The sequence below is a fragment of the Doryrhamphus excisus genome, chromosome 5 (assembly GCF_030265055.1).
Source record: "Doryrhamphus excisus isolate RoL2022-K1 chromosome 5, RoL_Dexc_1.0, whole genome shotgun sequence".
Lineage (NCBI taxonomy): Eukaryota > Metazoa > Chordata > Actinopteri > Syngnathiformes > Syngnathidae > Doryrhamphus > Doryrhamphus excisus.
Genome location: NC_080470.1, coordinates 11,848,343 through 11,866,065, shown reverse-complemented (window position 1 = coordinate 11,866,065; position 17,723 = coordinate 11,848,343). Strand labels below are relative to the sequence as shown.

The 17,723-nt window shown below is 41.8% G+C and overlaps 4 protein-coding genes across 8 annotated transcripts in view; 2 read left to right on the top strand and 2 right to left on the bottom strand.

The window, feature by feature from the left end:
* The window catches only part of atf6 (activating transcription factor 6), a 32,344-nt gene extending 31,131 nt beyond the window's left edge, over positions 1-1,213 (top strand). For both annotated transcript variants that reach the window (XM_058072187.1, XM_058072189.1), the window contains exon 16: positions 8-1,213. In XM_058072187.1, coding sequence (XP_057928170.1) covers positions 8-204 — 197 coding nt within the window. In that variant the 3' untranslated portion in view covers positions 205-1,213. The remainder of the gene's footprint in view (positions 1-7) is intronic.
* A 721-nt stretch (positions 1,214-1,934) lies between these two features.
* Positions 1,935-9,975, bottom strand: olfml2ba (olfactomedin-like 2Ba). Of its 2 annotated transcripts, none has more exons than XM_058072185.1 (8): positions 9,630-9,975; positions 8,816-9,079; positions 8,606-8,713; positions 7,390-7,551; positions 6,765-6,969; positions 5,624-6,367; positions 3,121-3,297; positions 1,935-2,846 (listed from the first exon to the last, which is right to left on the bottom strand). In XM_058072185.1, the coding sequence occupies exons 1-8, from the start codon at positions 9,804-9,806 to the stop codon at positions 2,230-2,232; spliced, it is 2,454 nt and encodes an 817-aa protein (XP_057928168.1). In that variant the 5' UTR covers positions 9,807-9,975; the 3' UTR covers positions 1,935-2,229. The 2 variants fall into 2 exon arrangements, with proteins under 2 accessions (XP_057928168.1, XP_057928169.1); XM_058072186.1 differs by having other exon boundaries at positions 1,936-2,846; positions 8,816-9,008; positions 9,630-9,784.
* A 599-nt stretch (positions 9,976-10,574) lies between these two features.
* On the bottom strand, positions 10,575-13,962 carry LOC131129075 (torsin-1A-interacting protein 2-like). Its single transcript, XM_058072205.1, has 7 exons — positions 13,744-13,962; positions 13,296-13,374; positions 13,168-13,218; positions 12,431-12,616; positions 12,222-12,332; positions 11,979-12,125; positions 10,575-11,845 (listed from the first exon to the last, which is right to left on the bottom strand). The coding sequence occupies exons 2-7, from the start codon at positions 13,339-13,341 to the stop codon at positions 11,088-11,090; spliced, it is 1,299 nt and encodes a 432-aa protein (XP_057928188.1). The 5' UTR covers positions 13,342-13,374; positions 13,744-13,962; the 3' UTR covers positions 10,575-11,087.
* Positions 13,651-17,697, top strand: LOC131129069 (torsin-1A-interacting protein 2-like). Of its 3 annotated transcripts, none has more exons than XM_058072196.1 (8): positions 13,661-14,082; positions 14,273-14,407; positions 14,484-14,660; positions 15,101-15,199; positions 15,275-15,406; positions 15,483-15,611; positions 15,729-15,782; positions 16,240-17,696. In XM_058072196.1, the coding sequence occupies exons 1-8, from the start codon at positions 14,007-14,009 to the stop codon at positions 17,025-17,027; spliced, it is 1,590 nt and encodes a 529-aa protein (XP_057928179.1). In that variant the 5' UTR covers positions 13,661-14,006; the 3' UTR covers positions 17,028-17,696. The 3 variants fall into 3 exon arrangements, with proteins under 3 accessions (XP_057928180.1, XP_057928179.1, XP_057928178.1); XM_058072195.1 differs by having other exon boundaries at positions 13,741-14,082; positions 15,726-15,782; XM_058072197.1 differs by lacking the exon at positions 14,273-14,407 and having other exon boundaries at positions 13,651-14,082; positions 15,726-15,782; positions 16,240-17,697.
* Positions 17,698-17,723: the final 26 nt, after the last annotated feature.

Sequence of the window (17,723 nt, the reverse complement as noted above, 5' to 3'; positions counted from 1 at the left end):
CTTGCAGACAGCATCATTGGAGACAAGGAGTTTGAGGTCATGATGCAGATCGACTGCGAAGTGACGGACACCAGGATCCTCCACATCCGCTCAGACACTATCCCACCAATGCTGCGCGTCAACCGCACAGAGACGTTTTACCAGCGATCGCCAGCTGACGCCCAGGGCGCCCCTCCTGTCGGGGTGCTCATGGGGTCTGCGTAGGACCTTTCAAGGATTCCTTTGGCATAAAGAAGATATTTCACTTTCTTTTTCAGTGGAAATCTAGTCGACACATCCTTTTATTGGGCCAGAATTCCGGAGGTGGTGCCTGCTAGCTCCTTGTGTGGCTGCACATAAGCCCAGACGTCCCACGTAAGGGTAATTGCATAACAGCAGGAGGCCAAGCACTGAACCCTGAGTCACCCCGTCTCTCAAACACACCCACACAAATGCTTCTTCACCATAGCAGCTCTCTTCAAGTCTTTTTGTTTCTCATCAAGACTAAGTGTTTAAAAATGTGTTTTAGAAAGCCCAAACAAAATAGAAACTCTGTGTTTGTGTGTTGAATTTAGATTAACCGTCCCTTCTTTTGCATTATTTGCAGGAACGCCACCACTATTTTTTGTTTGATGGATAATTTCTTTAAATATATTTTGGAGTCTGCACTACCCCTGCAGTGTGCTCGCAAACAGATTCAGGTTATGTACATATTTATTTCTATTGGTCATTCTTAACCCTAACTTTAGTGTGTGATTATTTTGATAACAATTGTATGTGGTGTACGTGAGAGATATATGTAAATACTTTATTTGGAGGATTTTTGTCAAATGTATCCAATTAGAAACTAAATTGAAAATGTAAACAAAACAAGCTAAAGTGCACTCTTGGGGTCTTTGTATTTAAAAAAAAAATATATATATATATATATGAGTGATTTTTGACAATGTTTTTGTAGTATGCACTGCAGCACAGATGTGGGGTGTTTTTATTTGAAATTATGAAAATTTTCAACAACAGTTGCTGAATTTGAATTTGTCTTTAGAAATGCACACAGCAGACCAGATAAAATGCTGTTGCATATAACCCTCATGGGTCATAGGTTGCCCACCCTCAATGCTCAGGCTGTACACATATATTTGCCTTTGCCTTTCTGCAATGTCAATTTCCACCATGTTTCCACTGCAAGCCAGTTGTGCTTACAAAAAATAAACACTGGATTTTATATATGTGACACATGTTTTGCTGTTTTTATATAGATTTGTTGATGTCCTGCCCGGGTCACTCTAAAATCTCAGTGAGCTTAACTGGTTAAATAACAACTTCTACTTCTACTTAATACTTCTAGAATTGGCTGCACGGTGGGGGAGTGCTGTGTTCGATTCCCCACTCAGACATCTTTGTGTGGAGTTTGCATGTTCTCCCCATGTATGTGTGGGTTTTCTCCGGGTACTCCCGGTTTAGGTTAGGTTAATTGGCGACTCTAAATTGTCCATAGGTATGAATGTGGCTGTGAATGGTTGTTTGTCTATATGTATCCTGTGATTGGCTGGTGAAAAGTATAGGAATTGTAGTGGAGAAGACAAAAATACATGGAAAAAAGAAAATATATGAAACACATTTGTCTTGGCAATGAAAAAGGAAATGGCAAAATTTCAAAATGGGTGGAAAAAAAAATAGATAAAATGGCCAAAATTTGTCATGGTTGTTGAATTTGCCGAAGAAAGATTAGAAAAAGTTTAAAAACGGAAATAAAGAAATTATAGGGTACGGTTAAAAAAAAAAAAAAACAGCCAAGGAAAGATGAAGAAATAACAAAGAAATTGTAGAAGTTGATAAAGTGTCTAGAAAATATTTGATGAAGGGATGCGAAGTAGGGAAGTTGGTAAGCATGCAAAATTGAAAAAAAAAGTCTAAATTCTTAAGTTGTAAATTGTAACTGTAAGAGTAGGAGAATTCAAAAGTCTGAATTGACACTTGTGAGCTTTAATGAACTTTATTCATCCTCAGTCACCACAGAGTAAGTGCTTCCACAAGACAAGACAGACATGTTTGAGTTGCCTTTACAAAGAAAATAAGGGAAATATAAAGCTTGTATAGAATGGAAAATTGACACAGAATTGAACCAAGTGTGGAGGTCGTCATGTCAGGAGTGTGGCTCAATTTGGTTGAAATCATGTACAAACGGTTGATATGAACCAATACAGAACTGATCTACAATCCATGTAAGCATTTCAAATATGTCAAGGCTTATTTGGTGTCTACGTAGGCAAACTTAATGTTGTATGTCACTTGGTGTCCATTGTCCCAGGCGTACAGGACACCCTCTTTGGGGTTGTAGTCAATCTGGGTGGTGTAGGTGTAATTGTTGGTGAAAGGCATCCTGGGAATCATCTGTGTGTTGGTGTGTGTGTCGAAGGCGTATTCTAAGTTGGCGTCCCTTTTGTTGTAGCTGTCAACAGCGTACAAAACGCCGCACACGATGAAACAGTTCCCGTAGTGGTTCCTCCTCAGCCCGGTCCTCCATGTGGTCTCTCTCTGCATGCTCAGGTCCACTGGGTTCAGGCGGCTCAGGACGACCACCTCCTGCAGGAAGCCCTCATCATCCATTGCCGGGTAAATGATCCACAGGCCGCTCTCATCCAAAGCGAAGTCGATGTCCGAGTGACTGCGCCACTCCCATGCTGACGTTGACTCTTCCATCACGGCGTCGTGCAGCATAGTCCAGGCGGCCACATAGCGTTGATGCAGGTCGAATTTAATGATATCTCGAGAAAAGGCACGGTTGTAGTAGAAGGCCCCATCATACACCACATGACCTGTGCCGATCCAGTTGTAAGGAAGCTTGTAGGAGTTGGTGAAACGGCCTAGTAAACACAAAATAGGAGGAAAGTCCATTGAAGTTACTTCAGCCTGTAGGAGGTAGTAAAAGTGAAATGTTTGGGGAAGTTCATACTACAGGTCAGGAAAGAGCTGGTTACATTTTCAAGATTGGAAATCATCATGAAGAGATGGTTAAACAGCCCAGAAAAGAAACTAAAGTACAGTAAATTGTGGGACTGTGTCAAATGGCCACAGAACGATATGTAATCACTAAGTTTATAGACAATGAAAGATGAAAAAATTGTTTGTGGTTTCTACCTTTTTTAAAAACCTCCAAATTCTGGAACTCGAGGAGGTTGCTACCATAATAGAAGTTGGTGACATAAATTCTGTCGTTGTTTGACTTCGGATCTTTCATCCATGCTCCTTCATTCCTGCCGTAGGTGTTGTGAGTCACCGGGTCAGAGATGGTTGCCAGAGTGTCCTTACACTCTTCTGTGGAAGAAAAAAAAAACAAGTTTTCATCAAATCTGAAAATATTTACCAGCCTGATGCATGGAAGGTTGCCATATTGCAACATAACAAATATGTCTGACTTATTTATTGCACAGTAGTATGTAGTAGTTTCTACCTTTCAATAGTAACCTTGGCACAGGAAGGTTTTTCTATGTCATTTTAGCCTATTGGCCACCCTGACACATGTTTGTATGTTTCTCTCTGTATAAGAACGTCATGCATCGGAATACAATGGAATAACAGCTCAATTTGGATAAATACAGTAGAAATGTATGTGTTGTTATCAGCGAGCCGTCCCACTTTGTTGGCCGGTCCTTGAACGCACCATTGTAAATGCTAGCTTTCTCCCACTCTGCATAGATAGAATACAGTACTGTATTTTTACCGTTTTACACCGTATATTCGGTCACAGGTGCTGACACTATACGGGAATGTATAAAGGTAAGTTTTGATGACGTTATTGAGTGCTAATGTGGATATTTGTTGGGGCAGAACCTCAAGTTAAGTCCTGATAGCGCACTTTTACTTTTTTGTTAAAATCCACACAACTGATTGGATATGTGGTAGTTTGGATGATCTCTGAAATGCTTTAAGTGACGTACGGAAAATAAAGAATGAAAAAAATTAATAAATAATATTCCTATATGTGATGGAATTACGCATGCGCGAGTTTGTGGTGAGTAGCTTTTTGAGTAGCTAGTTTAAGCTAATTCAATGTGTGATGAAAGGGCGACCAGGTCTTGGTCTTGGTCTTTTTGTGTGTGTTTTGTGCAGGTCGTTGTGTACGCAAAACTAATTTTCCGTCGTCAGGTGTACCCGTTTACTCGTATATCAGTTGGTAAATTTTCAACGCTAACGCTCGCCGGCTGACTTCCAGACATACTCTCGTCGTCCTTTCTGACGGAACGCTCGTTTTCATCACCAGCAGAGCCAGACGATGGTGCCTTCAAACATGGTTGGTTCCTCGCACACAGCTACAATATGATTGCGAAAACTACATTTATTAAATATTATGGAACATTTTTAATGTAAATACAGTTTCTGAAAATATGATTTATTTAATTAATTTCTTTATTTTTTCCAACGTACTAATGTGTGTTTTCATCCACCCATCCATTTTCTATGCTAGGTATCCTACTAGGGTCACAGGGGTATGCTGGAGCCTATTCCAGCTGACTTCGGGTTATAGGCGGGGTACACCCTGGACTGGTCGTCAGCCAATCGCAGGGCACATATAGACAAACAACCATTCACACTCACACCTCATCTATGGACAATTTTGAGTCAAAAAATAAACCTAACATGCATGTTTTTGGAATGTGGGAGGAAACCGGAGTACCTGAAGAAAACCCACACACGGCAGGGTTTGAATCTCTGTATGGAGTTGGCATGTTCTTTCATGGGTTTTTTTTTCTAGATACTGTGGCTTCCACATTCTAAAGACATGTATGTTAGGTTAATTAGAGGCTCTAAATTGTCAATAGATGTGGATGTTGATATGTGCATGCTGTGACTGACTGGTGTACACACCCCTTAGCTGAACTCAGCTGGGATAGTCTCGGTTCACCTGTGACCCTAATGAGGACAAGTGAAATACAAAATAGGTAGATGAATCGGACAATTATTGGACAATTATAATAATTATTCTGCCAGAGAAACATGTGGATAGCCTAATACTGACAACACAATATTTGTTGTGTTTGATAAGACCAGCCTTAACCTTTGTTCTGTTTGGAGATTAATGCAGAATTTGGCAGGAGGTTTGTGAAAGGTGGATTTTGGGATTCTGATTCTGGAAACAGTATGTATTGTATGACTGGAAAGTGTGCTGACTTGTGAGGTAGAACAACATGGTGCATTTAAGCACACATTAGTTTTGCACCTCTATTATATTATGATATTAAGAGTTTCCGTATTAAATTTGTCATCACACAATCACTGTTTTGATTAAATGTATTTTAAAAACTTTTATGTATACTTGAAATGAATTATCCCATCTTTGTTGTAGTTTTTATATATTGTTAGCTACATTTTGCCCACCGGTTGGCCAATATGGGCCAATGTGTTCTTAAAGGTCCAAATAATAATTTTTTCCCAATATTTTTGTGTAATGCAGATTTGGAGAGTAAGTGAGATTTTACACAACACGCATTGTTTCCTTGCATACAGCTCAATAAAACGATCTGTACCCTGCCTTTTCCTGAAAGCTAACTAGGTTAGTCTCCAGCTCACCCTAGAACATGGATGACTAGAACAAAAGCACAAGATAAAGAATTGAGGAAACTGAGGAAATTACTCAATTTACCAGTTTTTTTTGTCGTGGCTTCTTCCTGCCTTTGCATCATTTCATCAAACTCCTGGTGATCCTCCTCTTCCTCTTCCCAGCTGATCTTGTACTTCTGTTTGACCTGAGAAACCCGGATGGTAGTGGTGGTGGTAGCTGGAGGAGATGTTGTTGCAGGTCTGGTGACAGGTGTAGAAGTGTGCAGAAACCTTGTGGTAGGAGACACTGAAAGGATGGTGGTTTCTTGTGGTTTCGTGACAGTAACCTGGGTGGCTTTTCCTGTTGAAGAGTGGGCTGGACTGGTCACAGTGTTGGTGGTTACATGCTTTAGAGTGGTGTTTGGTAACTCTGAGGCTTGAGTTGGATTGCTCATCCCCAGGCTTGGGGTTTCCATGGTGATAGCTCTCGTGGTGAACACTGCGGTTGTTACCTTCTCATCAGGTTTGGACATTGTGAGCGTCTCCTTGGTTGGGGAGGCGTCCATGAAAGTGGTCAAGTCCAAAGACTGGGATGATGATGTTGGGAGAGGTTTTTGTGAAGTAGCATCAATGTCAGTAATCAACTCTGTCAGAGCTTTAGTAGTGGGCTCTGTGTCTCTCTGTGTTGTTGTCTGGCTGGTCTTCTTGGAGCCGTGGAAGAGGCCAGTTGTCACAGGTCGAAATGACCTAGGCCCAGGATGAGGGCGGGGAACTCGGTGTCGAAGAAGGTTTTCCTCAATCAAGAGGTCTATTGGGCCATCCCCACTGAATCCATGGTACTCAAAATCTGTACGTGGAGGATGGAGAAAGGCCAGTAGGTCAGCATGAAGCGTTCATGTTTAAATTCTAAAGTACCCACTACCACCACCAAAATTCTGATCATTGTTGGTTGACTTGTTTATTTGATAGTTCGCAAGTTGACACAATAACTACAATACGTCTGTTGAAGGGTGGTGCATGTGCTGTGCAAGTATCCATTAAATTAAATCTGGATTAAACATGGGTTTTGCCATTGAGCCAATCGTAATAGAACTCTAAAGGCTATTTATTGTCATCTACTGCCTCATTCTTGTCAAAGTGTGCTGTCCCGATAGTAGAATCCACTATGTGGTTACAAAATCAAGCCCTTGAAAGAAAGATTAAGTCTTAAATTCCATCAAATAACCTCAGCTACAATAACCTACCGTTCTCTTCGGGTTCTCCATCATCGGTGACCACTGGTTCAGGCTCTGACTTGTAAAAAGTCACTCCTCTGATGATCATCCCATTGAGACCACTCTTGGACCCTGGAGAAACCTCCTTGTCCACCCCCTTTTTGGGAATGGAATGCGTTTTGACCTCAGTGACTTGAGTCGAAACATTGGACTTGGTTCTTGCAACAAACGTCTCCTGTTTGTGGAAACAAAACCAAAAAACATAAGCCATCCTGAAAGAGGTTTTTGCATCAATAAATATTTACTTCTAGTTGGTGGCGCTCCATGACATGAACTTGGCGAACATATTAAAAAGAAGACAACTTTCTAGTTAATGTACTAGATTTGCATCTTTGGGCTATGTTTTCATCATCACAGTGTTTTCTTCCATTACTTCTCATCAATAATCTTGCATAAACCCCTTGAGAAAACATACCACCATGGTGAATCACTTTTTTTTCTGGGTGGTGGGGGGGAAAGCCCACCCAACACTTCTGGACTGGATCACCATTTCACATGCATGCTGTCATCGGTCAGCAGGGCCTCCTCTTAACACGGAAGACTGTGCTTCTCTTACTCCTTTGACCCCCCATTTGTTAATGTTGTCAGAGATTACCGTTAGTTTTTGAGAGGCTCCTGGTCTGCCCAGTTTCCCTTCATCCCGGTCATCCTGATGGGGTGAAGGTGGGGATGTAGTCCAACGCTTATTAGCATCATCTGTGTTTGGAGGGTTCTTGTCGGTCTTTACCTCATCTGTGGTGTGTTTCAAGGCCATAACCTTCACACAGTCATGGACAAATGTTGATGAGTTCTGACAGTAGTGACTGCCCGGCCACAATGTGGTGAAACACAGAGTTTATATATATATATAGTATAAATGCTACAGGACTGCATGACTGCTCGTTTTTTCAGGTTTCCCACATTAAAAAAAGTCTGTGGTGGTCACTTGGTGGGAAAAGCACATCTATTTCTAGTGTTGCTAACAATGGCTTCCTATGTCAGTACAGCCAGTATGCACAAGCCCGAGTCCACATTCAAACATTGTGACAGTGACAATATTGATAATGTGAGTAGGTTTTCCCTTCCTGGTGCTTTCTTTATTTTGATTCTTCACCTCTACTAGGATGCAACAACGCCATCATTTGTCCTGACCATGATTACAATGTAGGATTTATGTAAGTATAGGAAGCAAAGCTTGCCACATTTTTATAGTGCTGTCACACCGTTTTAAACACTTCTGATGCAACACTTCTCACACATGACTTGTTACTCTTATTTTTGCTCCCTTTTATTTACAATGATGTGACTGAAATATTAGAAAAAGTCATTGCACCATTGTAAATGAACTTGCACTATTGCTTCCAGTTAGTATTTTTGATGACATCTTGTTTTATTCTACATTAATGATATTGAAGTTTAATAATATAACATTGATAACTATTGACCCAACCAAGCAACAGACACCCAATGGTCAAAACTACTGGGACACATCTGGACTCATGGACAAAAAATGTATCAGGACACATCACATTGTCTCAGTTTATATTTGACACAATTGTATGCTTCTTACTTTGTAGGAACGGTTTGGGGAATGCCCCTTTTTATGTTCCCAGTGCACAAAGCAGGGTCCGTGGTTTGTCATGGAAGAACCCCCATTAAAAGCAACTGTTGTGTTAACAGGCGCACACCAAAATCTTGTAAGAACGAATCACTCCTTTTCTTGTCAATGGCTAGGTGTCCCAGTAAATGGCTAGGTGTCCCAGCTTGCATGATATGAAGCTGAAATGGTCATTATTGTAATCATCGTAACAATCTTCTGTCTCATCTGGTACCTTTTCAATGTGGGTCACTCGCTCCACCAAATTGCCAATGATAGACTGCAGCTTCAGTAGATCCATCCCATAATAGGAACCCTCCAGGAGCTCAAGGATGGTGGCCAGCTAGAATGATCAAATGGACCAACTTGAAGATGATGATCCTATGTTTTGTGGGTGATGTTCTTGTGTGATAAATATCATTAATAGAACTGAGTGATGCTTCACCTTGACATCATCTTTTGCAGCTTCCCTAAGCTTTTTCAGCCTGAGCTCTCCCTCGCAGGGGTTGACCGTTGTCGGAGGAGCGATGCAGGCACACTTACACTCTGGACCGGATGTGATGGTCTCCACTGTGTATGAGTCCTGCGCGCCGGCGTTGCCCTCCTCTATCCGTCGGCAGGCGCTCCTGCTCAGGGGTCTGACAACACATTTACAGCCACAGTCAGAGCCTTCCGAGACGGCTTTCACTTTGTCATAATCACCCAGCAGCTACGAAGACAAAAAGGATGGTATGTATTTTTGCACGCATCTGCATACAAGTTGTGAGGTGTCCACATGACAGACAGGCCCACAAGTATTTGGACATTAACCACTGAGTTTCTGTCATTTTGCCTTTTATGCACCACAATGGAACTGAAACAAAACAATTGGGTGTCGACTTTTGGCCTTTAAGTCAAGAACTTTATGCAGAGTTACTTCATTTTCAGCAGCTTAGCTGATGTACTTGTAAATAAAGGCATCCTTTTTTTATATTTGAATGAGAATAATTTGCAGCTACTTCACTTGCTGCTTGCTTGTGGTTCTAGATGTGAGTGAATACTTTACTTTACAGCCGTTGAAAGTGGTAACTTCCATATTTTTGTGAAGGTTTTAAATAAAAGCTGAAAGTCGACACTTCAGTGACGTGATTGTGTTCTTTCAGACCCAATGTGGTGTTAGCAAAAGGCAAAAAAACCCTAATAAACTCACTGTCACTGTCCAGATACATGTGGACCTAACTGTCCGTAATGATGCATTTGTGAGTGCACATGGAGCCTACCTTAAAGAGGATATTTTCCTGGTCATCTGTCACCTCCTGCAGCTTGTTATCTTCATGCTGTGCCTCCATGTCTGCTTCCAGCCCGGGGTCTGCTGCAGGTCTTTTTGGAGCAGCAGCAGCTCCCTGTGCAAAAAGCACAAAGTGCCCAACGATCACCACGATGCACAACTTCAGCATGCTGCTGAGAGTCTCCCAGGGTGGGGGTTGTTGCAATGTTAAATTTAACAGTCCTGAATACTCCTTGGCCTCTTCATGGCTCCAGACACTCTATAGAGAAGTTGTATGTGGCTTTATGACGCCATGATGTTAATGCACTGATGGAGAGTGGAGAAAAGATTGTGGACTCCTGGCTGTGTATGTGTGAGTGCCGACAGGAGGCGGTCCTGCTGCAAATGGGTGAGGAGGAGTTCAACTCTCAACAATACATCAGCACATTAAAAGAATAGCCACCAAATGCAAAATATTAAACAGATGCATAGGAGCCACACAGCTCTGCAAACCACAATAATAATCATATTGTTACATTAATAATATTTTAGACATGCAGTGTATTGGATATTAGTACTATGTGTCTTAACTGTGGATGTCTGTGCTACCCTCTAGTGGTGTAGGCGTGTACTGCAATAGGAGAAACAAGCCTGAGAATTCTGGTCTTGACGCGAAAGGAGGCACGTTGTTAACACAAGTATTTGGCTTCATGTTATATGACGTGTGTATACATAGAAAGACCAGTTAAGGCACATGGTGCCACAGGAGGACTGAAAGATTTAACAAATATTGCAGTGTAGTACAGAAAGCTGATAACAGATAATCCAACTTCTATTTACTTTACATTTGTATTGTTCAGCACTGAAAGAGGACTGATAAAATCTCAAGATATTAAATAGAGTAAAAGGTCAAAACAATAACTCTAATTTGAGGTAATTATCCATCAGAGAACAATCATTAAATTACTAATCATTTTATTTTACACATTTCATGTCATACAAAAGTAAGCAACACATAAGCCACCTCATCAACCCCTGATGACCCCTCATTTGGTATTTCATAGGATTATGGAAGAAGAAATATATTTTTTCCTGTAACCAGTCAAAGATTTTAAACAATTTTAATTCAGATTTATAGTTGACGATATGAGTGCATTTAAAAAAACACATTTCCTTCATTTGACAGTGAAAATTTGATAGCCAAAGTTGAGATATGTGCAGAGATGCTGTACTGATCTAAAATAGTATTGGTTGGCCTTGGAAGAAGTCTGCCCTCCACTGAGTGCCACTCCATTTCATAAATGTGCTCCTTAGTTGATTAAAAAAAACGTTTTTAAAAGGTTTAAAAGTTTGCTGTAGCTTCATAAGTGTGATGGTTGCCTTGAAGGTAGTGTTGTGAAGAAACAAAGCTGTCAATTGGCCACTACCAACATCGACAAGGGTCACCAAGGTGGATACAACTTAGCATCTACTAGCAGCCTTCCTGCTCCATCTTTCCTTCTGCCACCACAGGGAGGATGAGGTGAGAAATTCGGCTCCACAGTCCACCGTACTTGTCCAAGTCCATTTTGTCGAAGGCCACAGGGTGGTCATGGGAGAGGAACTTCTTCTGGAGGTGATCGTCTACCATCTCCTCCACAGTGCTAAGAGAAGCCCCGACAGGAATCTCCTTCTCGTCCTCCAGCAGAACAGTGAAGATGAGAAACGTCTTCTTGTACGCAGCATTTTCATGGTCGCAGTAGCGGTAGAAAATGAGTGTGGAGCCTGGAGGCAGCTGCTCGAAGTGGTGGATGACCGCCACAGGTTTGTCTCCCTCAAAGGCTCCCTGCAGCTGCCCATCGATATCCAGCTTCACCTGGTCACTGTCCTCTCCGACTTTGCTGGCGCCGTCTATGTGAAGGACGGTAGCGTTGACGGCGGTAGAGAAGGCAGAGGACAGTTCGTGGGCCAGGCAGCGCAGCGTTGTCCTGCCTGAGACTCCCGCTGTCAAGATCAGACTGACCGGCTCACTGGGCTGGGGTGCCAGGAGGTGCCTCTTTAGGTGGATCCTGCTCCGGCTCCACAGCTCTGGACGCTGCTGAGGGAAGCGAGTCTTGACTTTGTCCATTTCCCGAAGGAAAATGTCGATCTGCGAAGCACTGCTTGGTATGGGAGGCTCAGGCTGGAGGAGATACTGTACCAGGATGGCGACAAGTACCACCATGCCAACTGCTATCAGGTATCTTCTACCTGTATGGACAGAAGAAAGTATGTATGACATATATATTATTCATCACTAGCCCTTTCCTCCATTGTGTCCACACACACTGCTCTACAGTTCATAGTGAAGGTTATCATTAATACCGCCAATTACATGACATACCTCCAGGACTGGCAGTGACTTCTGTTGCTAAATCGGCTTCCTGAGTAGTCGGGCCAATGGTCTCCACTTTACTCCTTAGGTCATCTAATGGCTCTTCCAACGAGACTTTCTCAGGACTCAAGTCCGTGTTCAAGCCTCGTGCAACATCTGTTCAACAAGAGGGAAGAATATAAACAAAACAAGCAGGTTCATATTTACATATACAGCAGACTGTGGCAGTACACAAGAGGAAAACTCTCCTACCTTCTTCCTCATTGTTTGTGTCTTGGAGCACTGCTGTGGGACCGTCTACCTGATTGTGGTTTGTGTTGCCCGCCGTTGCTGCTGTCACCTCTTCCAGTTGGTCCTCTTCAGCTAGAGTAAAAAAAAGTAGGTGCCTGCATTAAATTAACTAGGTACATGTCAATTCACTAAAATACTACTAGGGTATCTTGAAGAAGGGGAATACTGACCAGCAATCTCCTCTGAATACACTGTTGGCCCATCATCTCTCTCCGCTCCTCTGCCATCACAGTCATCTGTGCCGTGGTCTGGTGGAGGGGAAGCAGCACTCTTCTCTTCATTTTGCTTGCCGAGCTCATCTTGACTCCACGCATCATCTGTCAGAGGCACAGAGCTCTCCTCAGCCTGATCACCATCTGCAGCAAAGGATTATAGACGAAAGGCTAAATACCATAAAAGTGTTGTCTTGTACAGTTACCGTGTGTGGTCTACTTAAGCCATTAGCGGCGGTGTAATGACGAGATTTGTGCCCTCGTCAACTTATGCCACCTCGCGCTACTGTGCGTGCGCAGAACCCTTTTTTCAATGTTCTAACCCTTGAACGTCATGATTGCATATCAAAACAAATGAACAGCTTTGGCTGTAGTCAACATCCTAATGTTTTTTTATTAACTCCTGAAGCATCATGAGTGGTCAGCATCCAGCAGCATGAATTACTACCTCTGTGTGCAATGGTTGTGCTACTCAAGTCTTGTGAAACTCCTTCCTGTATTGTGTATTAATGACCTCATCAGCTTTTGCTGTAGTGCTGTACAATACACTAATACAGCTGCAGTTTAGGTAAATAAATAACAGTAAATTTAATTTTTTTTACATAATACATTACAGTTTGGTCTTAACTATTACAGCAACACACTTTTATCCCCAGTGTGTTGGTTCTGCTTTGTGACAATCACATTATGCATACCTCCTTCACGTGCAGACTCATTTGTAGACTGATCCTTCTCCTCCTCAACACCTGAACAGACAATACAATACAATATATCGCAATTAGACACAAACCAATTAGCGCTTGAAAGCTTCCCTTCATAGTACCTGCGATGTCTTGTCGGTGGTTTCCAGTCCTGTCTGGATCCTCCATGGCTGTTTGGGAGCTTCAGTGGATTTTTTTTTACTGGGTAAAAATAGTCAATGTCATAGAATATCATAAGGTTTGCTAGCACTACCATGTTGATAAACTAAAGATAACTGCTGCTCTCAATGTTCAGAGTCCAGGATTATTGTGTACAGCTACATGTCAGCGATAATGCCTTCAAGTTGCCTTAACACGGCTGTTCCAGATGTTAAATGTGTGCAACAAAAAAAGTGTACAATAATCACACATTAACGTATTCGCACAAATTCTACAATCGCAACGAAACCTATGTTCGTGCGAGAGGCTAAGCTAGACCGTTAGCAACACCAATATAAACCCACATTCGAGCTAACTAATGTATCTATTTTTATGTGATTGATGGTGATAAAAAATATACAAGGAACTCACTCTTAATCACATCTCTGTGAAAAACGGCCAACAGCAGCCAGGTGCTATTTCATCGTTGTTTTCACTGCCAATTGCCAGAACCTTTCATCGGGGTCTAAGTTTCCGGGGGACCACTACAACTAAAAAAAAAGTTTGTCTTCCGTTTTCCGGTGCGCTCCCGCCGACTTCTTCCGCTAGATATTTTGTTTTGAGCACGATGTTGGGAAGTATTGTTTAATTTTTGTTTGTGTTGCCATTATTTAGTCAAGTTAAAACGGTGCATAATGGATACAGACGGTTCTGAAGACAAGGTCAATCGGCCTTTAAGAAGATCGACACGACAACAGTCGACAGCAAAAAGTAAGCACAAAAGTCAATTTAAATGACGTTAGCTGTCGCAGCTAGCAGTCGTCCATTCGTCTACTTTGTTTTGGCTTAAGGATGAATGGCTAGTTTCATTTACGTGTTTACTTCTACTGAGGTAATTGTTCTTGAAGACACCTATCATGTCATTCCCACGTATTTTTTTAAATTATGTTTATCTGAATAGGTCTTACGTATGAGGCGACCCCTAGAGGTCCCTTAAAGAGGTCCAAAAGGGGCATAGAAAAGCGGTCGACTGCTGCTGGTTCTGTTACAACTGTCAATGGGTCCAGAAATGTGGAGAATGACTCAGAAGATGAAGGTGAGCTTCAACAACAGTTAGCTTACACACACTTAAGTGGTGTCACTATCCGGATAAATAACGTGTCATCTTACAGAATCCCCGAGCAAGAAGAGTCGATTGGATGCAGAAGAAAGTGGAGATGATGATAATGAAATCGACGTCCAGAAATCAGATTTGGAGACAAATGAAGACCAGGAAATGGATGTTGAGGAAGATTCTATTCAGCAGCAGCAACCATGTCATCTTTATCAGCCGCCAAAAATAGTGCATAGTAAGGGTTTTGGCAAGTTTATTTTATTTCCCTACGTGTAAGTTGTCTTTATGATTATATCAGTGCATCTATGAACTGTGTAGGTGCATACCAAGCGCAAAAATAAGTTAGCCATTACAATAACTTAAATGACAAAGGCAAAGGAGATTTATGTTGCAGAATGTTGCCCCTTTAAATTTACAGTTGTCAAGTGTAATACAAAGTCAAACACATTAATGTCGTAAAAAGCAAAACATGCACAAGCTAATCCTCTGATGCTCTCTGAGAGTCCCTGCAGAGCTTTATGGTCTTGCATAAAGTTTACTTAAATTGGAATTTTGGTTAATTGAGAATTGGTTGACCTCAGTGGCCACACTTTTTGAAATTAAGTGCAATAGCAGTTGATTATTTTCCTACTTAACTGCCACTGACAACAAATGTTTATTTTTCATATATAACAGGCAGACTAGGAGATGTGAAAATGTCCCCATATGTAGTGCTTGGTGAACGCTGCCAATTGACTAAAAACACAGAGAAAGACTTGATGAGAGCCAAAGAAGGTGAGACCATTTCACCATTCATTCACTCAAATGGTTGATCCAATTAAGTAGCTTTTGGGGTTTTTTTGTCTTCAGTCAAGTCCTCAACAGCATCTACAACACCCACAAAGTCCCACATGAGATCTTTGGACAACGAGGTTTATGTTCGCAAGATCACCAGCATGGCCGAATACAAGAAGAAGATGGCAGCTAAGACAAATAGCTCTGGTATGGCAGACTGAATGATTGCCTTTTTAAAATTATGTACATGAATTAGGTTTAACGTCTTCTCTTCCATCTGTAGGTATACCCAAAGTCAACCACCAGAGCAGCTCGAGTGGTTATACACCCTCTGTGAACACATACACCGTGCGACAGAGAGCCACAAACATTCCCGCTCAAAAAGAAAATGTCCAGCAGCACAAGAAAGCAGGTCAACTGAGCCATCAAATCAGATTGGGAGTTTTAATTAAGCCAACAATGTTGTCATTATTATTAGTATTAATGTTAATGTAATATGACTTTTACTCTGTGTCTTTCCACTTAGAAGATAAAAAGGCAAGAGGTGTAACTGGGAAATGCTCTACTGGAGATTCATCGAAAGGTAATACTGATGTCAAGCATGTTGTGCAGGACCTTGTTCCAATGTGCTGGGAAAACAGCTCAAGATCCAAAACATACCACATTAAATTTCAGACATGGTTATTTTTTTTTAAACCAATAATGAATTGGAGCGCATGAGACAGTGGAAGGGAAAATGTATCATGCAGAGGTACATAAAGCTGACCGCTCATGTTACTGCAAATGCAGCTACTGCCATCTTGTGTCAGACTGCGCATGTTGCCTTGAATCCCATCTTGTGGGGTTTGTAAAAAAACACATGAGGATATTGTTGACAGCCACAGATGTTAATGTTTAATTATTGGCCCTGGAAGTTATTTATTTTTGTAGACCATGCACCCTGCAACTATAGTAGATTATGTGGATAATTGAATTGGAAGATTTAATTGAAAAATATTTCAAACTTTGTCATTGTCCAAATACTTCTGGTGTTCTTTCAGGCTGTCTTCATTATTTCTGCTGGTTGCTTGTCCTCTTGCTGCTGCTCAGCGCTGTTGTACTGCTTGCTCACAAGAACAAGATGATCTCTATGAACCAGAGGTTAAAAGGTGGTGCGGTGCATCCATCCAGGTCAGTGAGCCTCGAGACGTTTTCAGACCTTTGGTCACATTTGGAGGCTCGTTTCCAGACTCAGAGGCAAGAGCTGTGGCTGAGGAGCAGGATCCACTTGGAGAAGCACCTCCAAACAGCACAACCCACAGAGCCAGTCAGTCTGATTCTGACGTCTGGGCGTGGGGCTGAAAAGACCCTGTCCTGCCTGGCACAGGGCCTAGCTTCCGCCTTTTCCTCAGCCCTCCAGGCTTCCACGCTCCATATAGATGGGGCAAGCAAAACACACCTGGGGAGCGATGAGGTGAAGCTGGACATTGACAGGCAGCTGCAGGCAGCCTTTGGAGGAAGCCAACCGGCTGCTGTCATCCATCGCCTGGAGGAGCTGCCACCGGGCTCCACGCTAATTTTTTATCGCTACTGTGACCACGAAAACGCCGCATACAAGGAGGCCTTCCTATTATTTACTATTCTGCTGCCTCAGGATGAGGTCAGGGGGGACCTCGGGGCTGTTGAGGAGATGGTGCAAGACTATCTCAAGGACAGACTGGTGAGCTCCAGCGACCAAACAGCCTTCAATGACATGGACACAGACAAGTATGGCGGACTGTGGAGCCGCATCTCCCATCTCGTCTTGCCTGTAGTGGCCGAGAAAGAAGTCGAGCAGAACGGATGTTGAGTAGGTAAGCTGATATTTAAAAAAAAAAAAAAAATCAGGAGGAGCAGTTCGCCTGCACTGTGGATTTATAGCACTGATGTACATTACTAAAATGAAAATTAGAGCAAAGGTCAAAGATTGAAACCAATGTCAGCTAAAACTTGGCTGGCTAAATTCACTCCATAATAACACGGGTAAAGTAAGTGCATGAACCCACATATGCATTAAATTTCTGCTTGCTTATTGTGGTCGTCAACATTTAGTTCAACCTCTCACGTGGCAGTTTTTAAAAAAAATATATTTTTCATTTCTTATGTCGTGTGTACAGTTTGCACTGAAACATTCAACCTTTCATCAAACAACCTGTCAGATGATTGACTTTTATCAATAAAACATTTTATATTGTTTACAATGTTTATTCTTCTAATCTAATCCCCCAGATGATTTTTTTATCTATATGTGTAAATACTTGCATCTATGGTCTAGGGGAAAAACATGCTCTTTACAGGTTCTTGATGGTATACATTTGTAAAAATTTTTATTTTTGCAGAAGTTACTGAATATGCCTCTGATACTGGAGACACAAAAATAAGACTGTATCGCAAAACAATATTTTATATCTGTGGTTTGTGCTCATATTAAATTTGACCTGTAAGTGTGGATATGTTGAATAAAGAAAATTATTTTGATAATTTTCGATTCATCATCCATTTTAAA

What these genes read in the sequence shown, in the direction of transcription:
- olfml2ba (XM_058072185.1), bottom strand. Translation starts at nt 9,806, where the DNA reads ATGCTGAAGTTGTGCATCGTGGTGATCGTTGGGCACTTTGTGCTTTTT. An exon ending in AGGAAAATATCCTCTTTAAG is followed by an intron (nt 9,080 to 9,629) that starts GTAGGCTCCATG and finishes TTGTCTTCGTAG; the next exon opens with CTGCTGGGTGATTATGACAA. An exon ending in AGCCACGACAAAAAAAACTG is followed by an intron (nt 3,298 to 5,623) that starts GTAAATTGAGTA and finishes TTTCTTCCACAG; the next exon opens with AAGAGTGTAAGGACACTCTG.
- LOC131129075 (XM_058072205.1), bottom strand. Translation starts at nt 13,341, where the DNA reads ATGGAGGATCCAGACAGGACTGGAAACCACCGACAAGACATCGCAG. An exon ending in CCACCGACAAGACATCGCAG is followed by an intron (nt 13,219 to 13,295) that starts GTACTATGAAGG and finishes TTGTCTGTTCAG; the next exon opens with GTGTTGAGGAGGAGAAGGAT. An exon ending in AGTCACTGCCAGTCCTGGAG is followed by an intron (nt 11,846 to 11,978) that starts GTATGTCATGTA and finishes CTGTCCATACAG; the next exon opens with GTAGAAGATACCTGATAGCA.
- LOC131129069 (XM_058072195.1), top strand. Translation starts at nt 14,007, where the DNA reads ATGGATACAGACGGTTCTGAAGACAAGGTCAATCGGCCTTTAAGAAGA. An exon ending in GAATGACTCAGAAGATGAAG is followed by an intron (nt 14,408 to 14,483) that starts GTGAGCTTCAAC and finishes GTCATCTTACAG; the next exon opens with AATCCCCGAGCAAGAAGAGT. An exon ending in GCCGCCAAAAATAGTGCATA is followed by an intron (nt 14,661 to 15,100) that starts GTAAGGGTTTTG and finishes CATATATAACAG; the next exon opens with GCAGACTAGGAGATGTGAAA.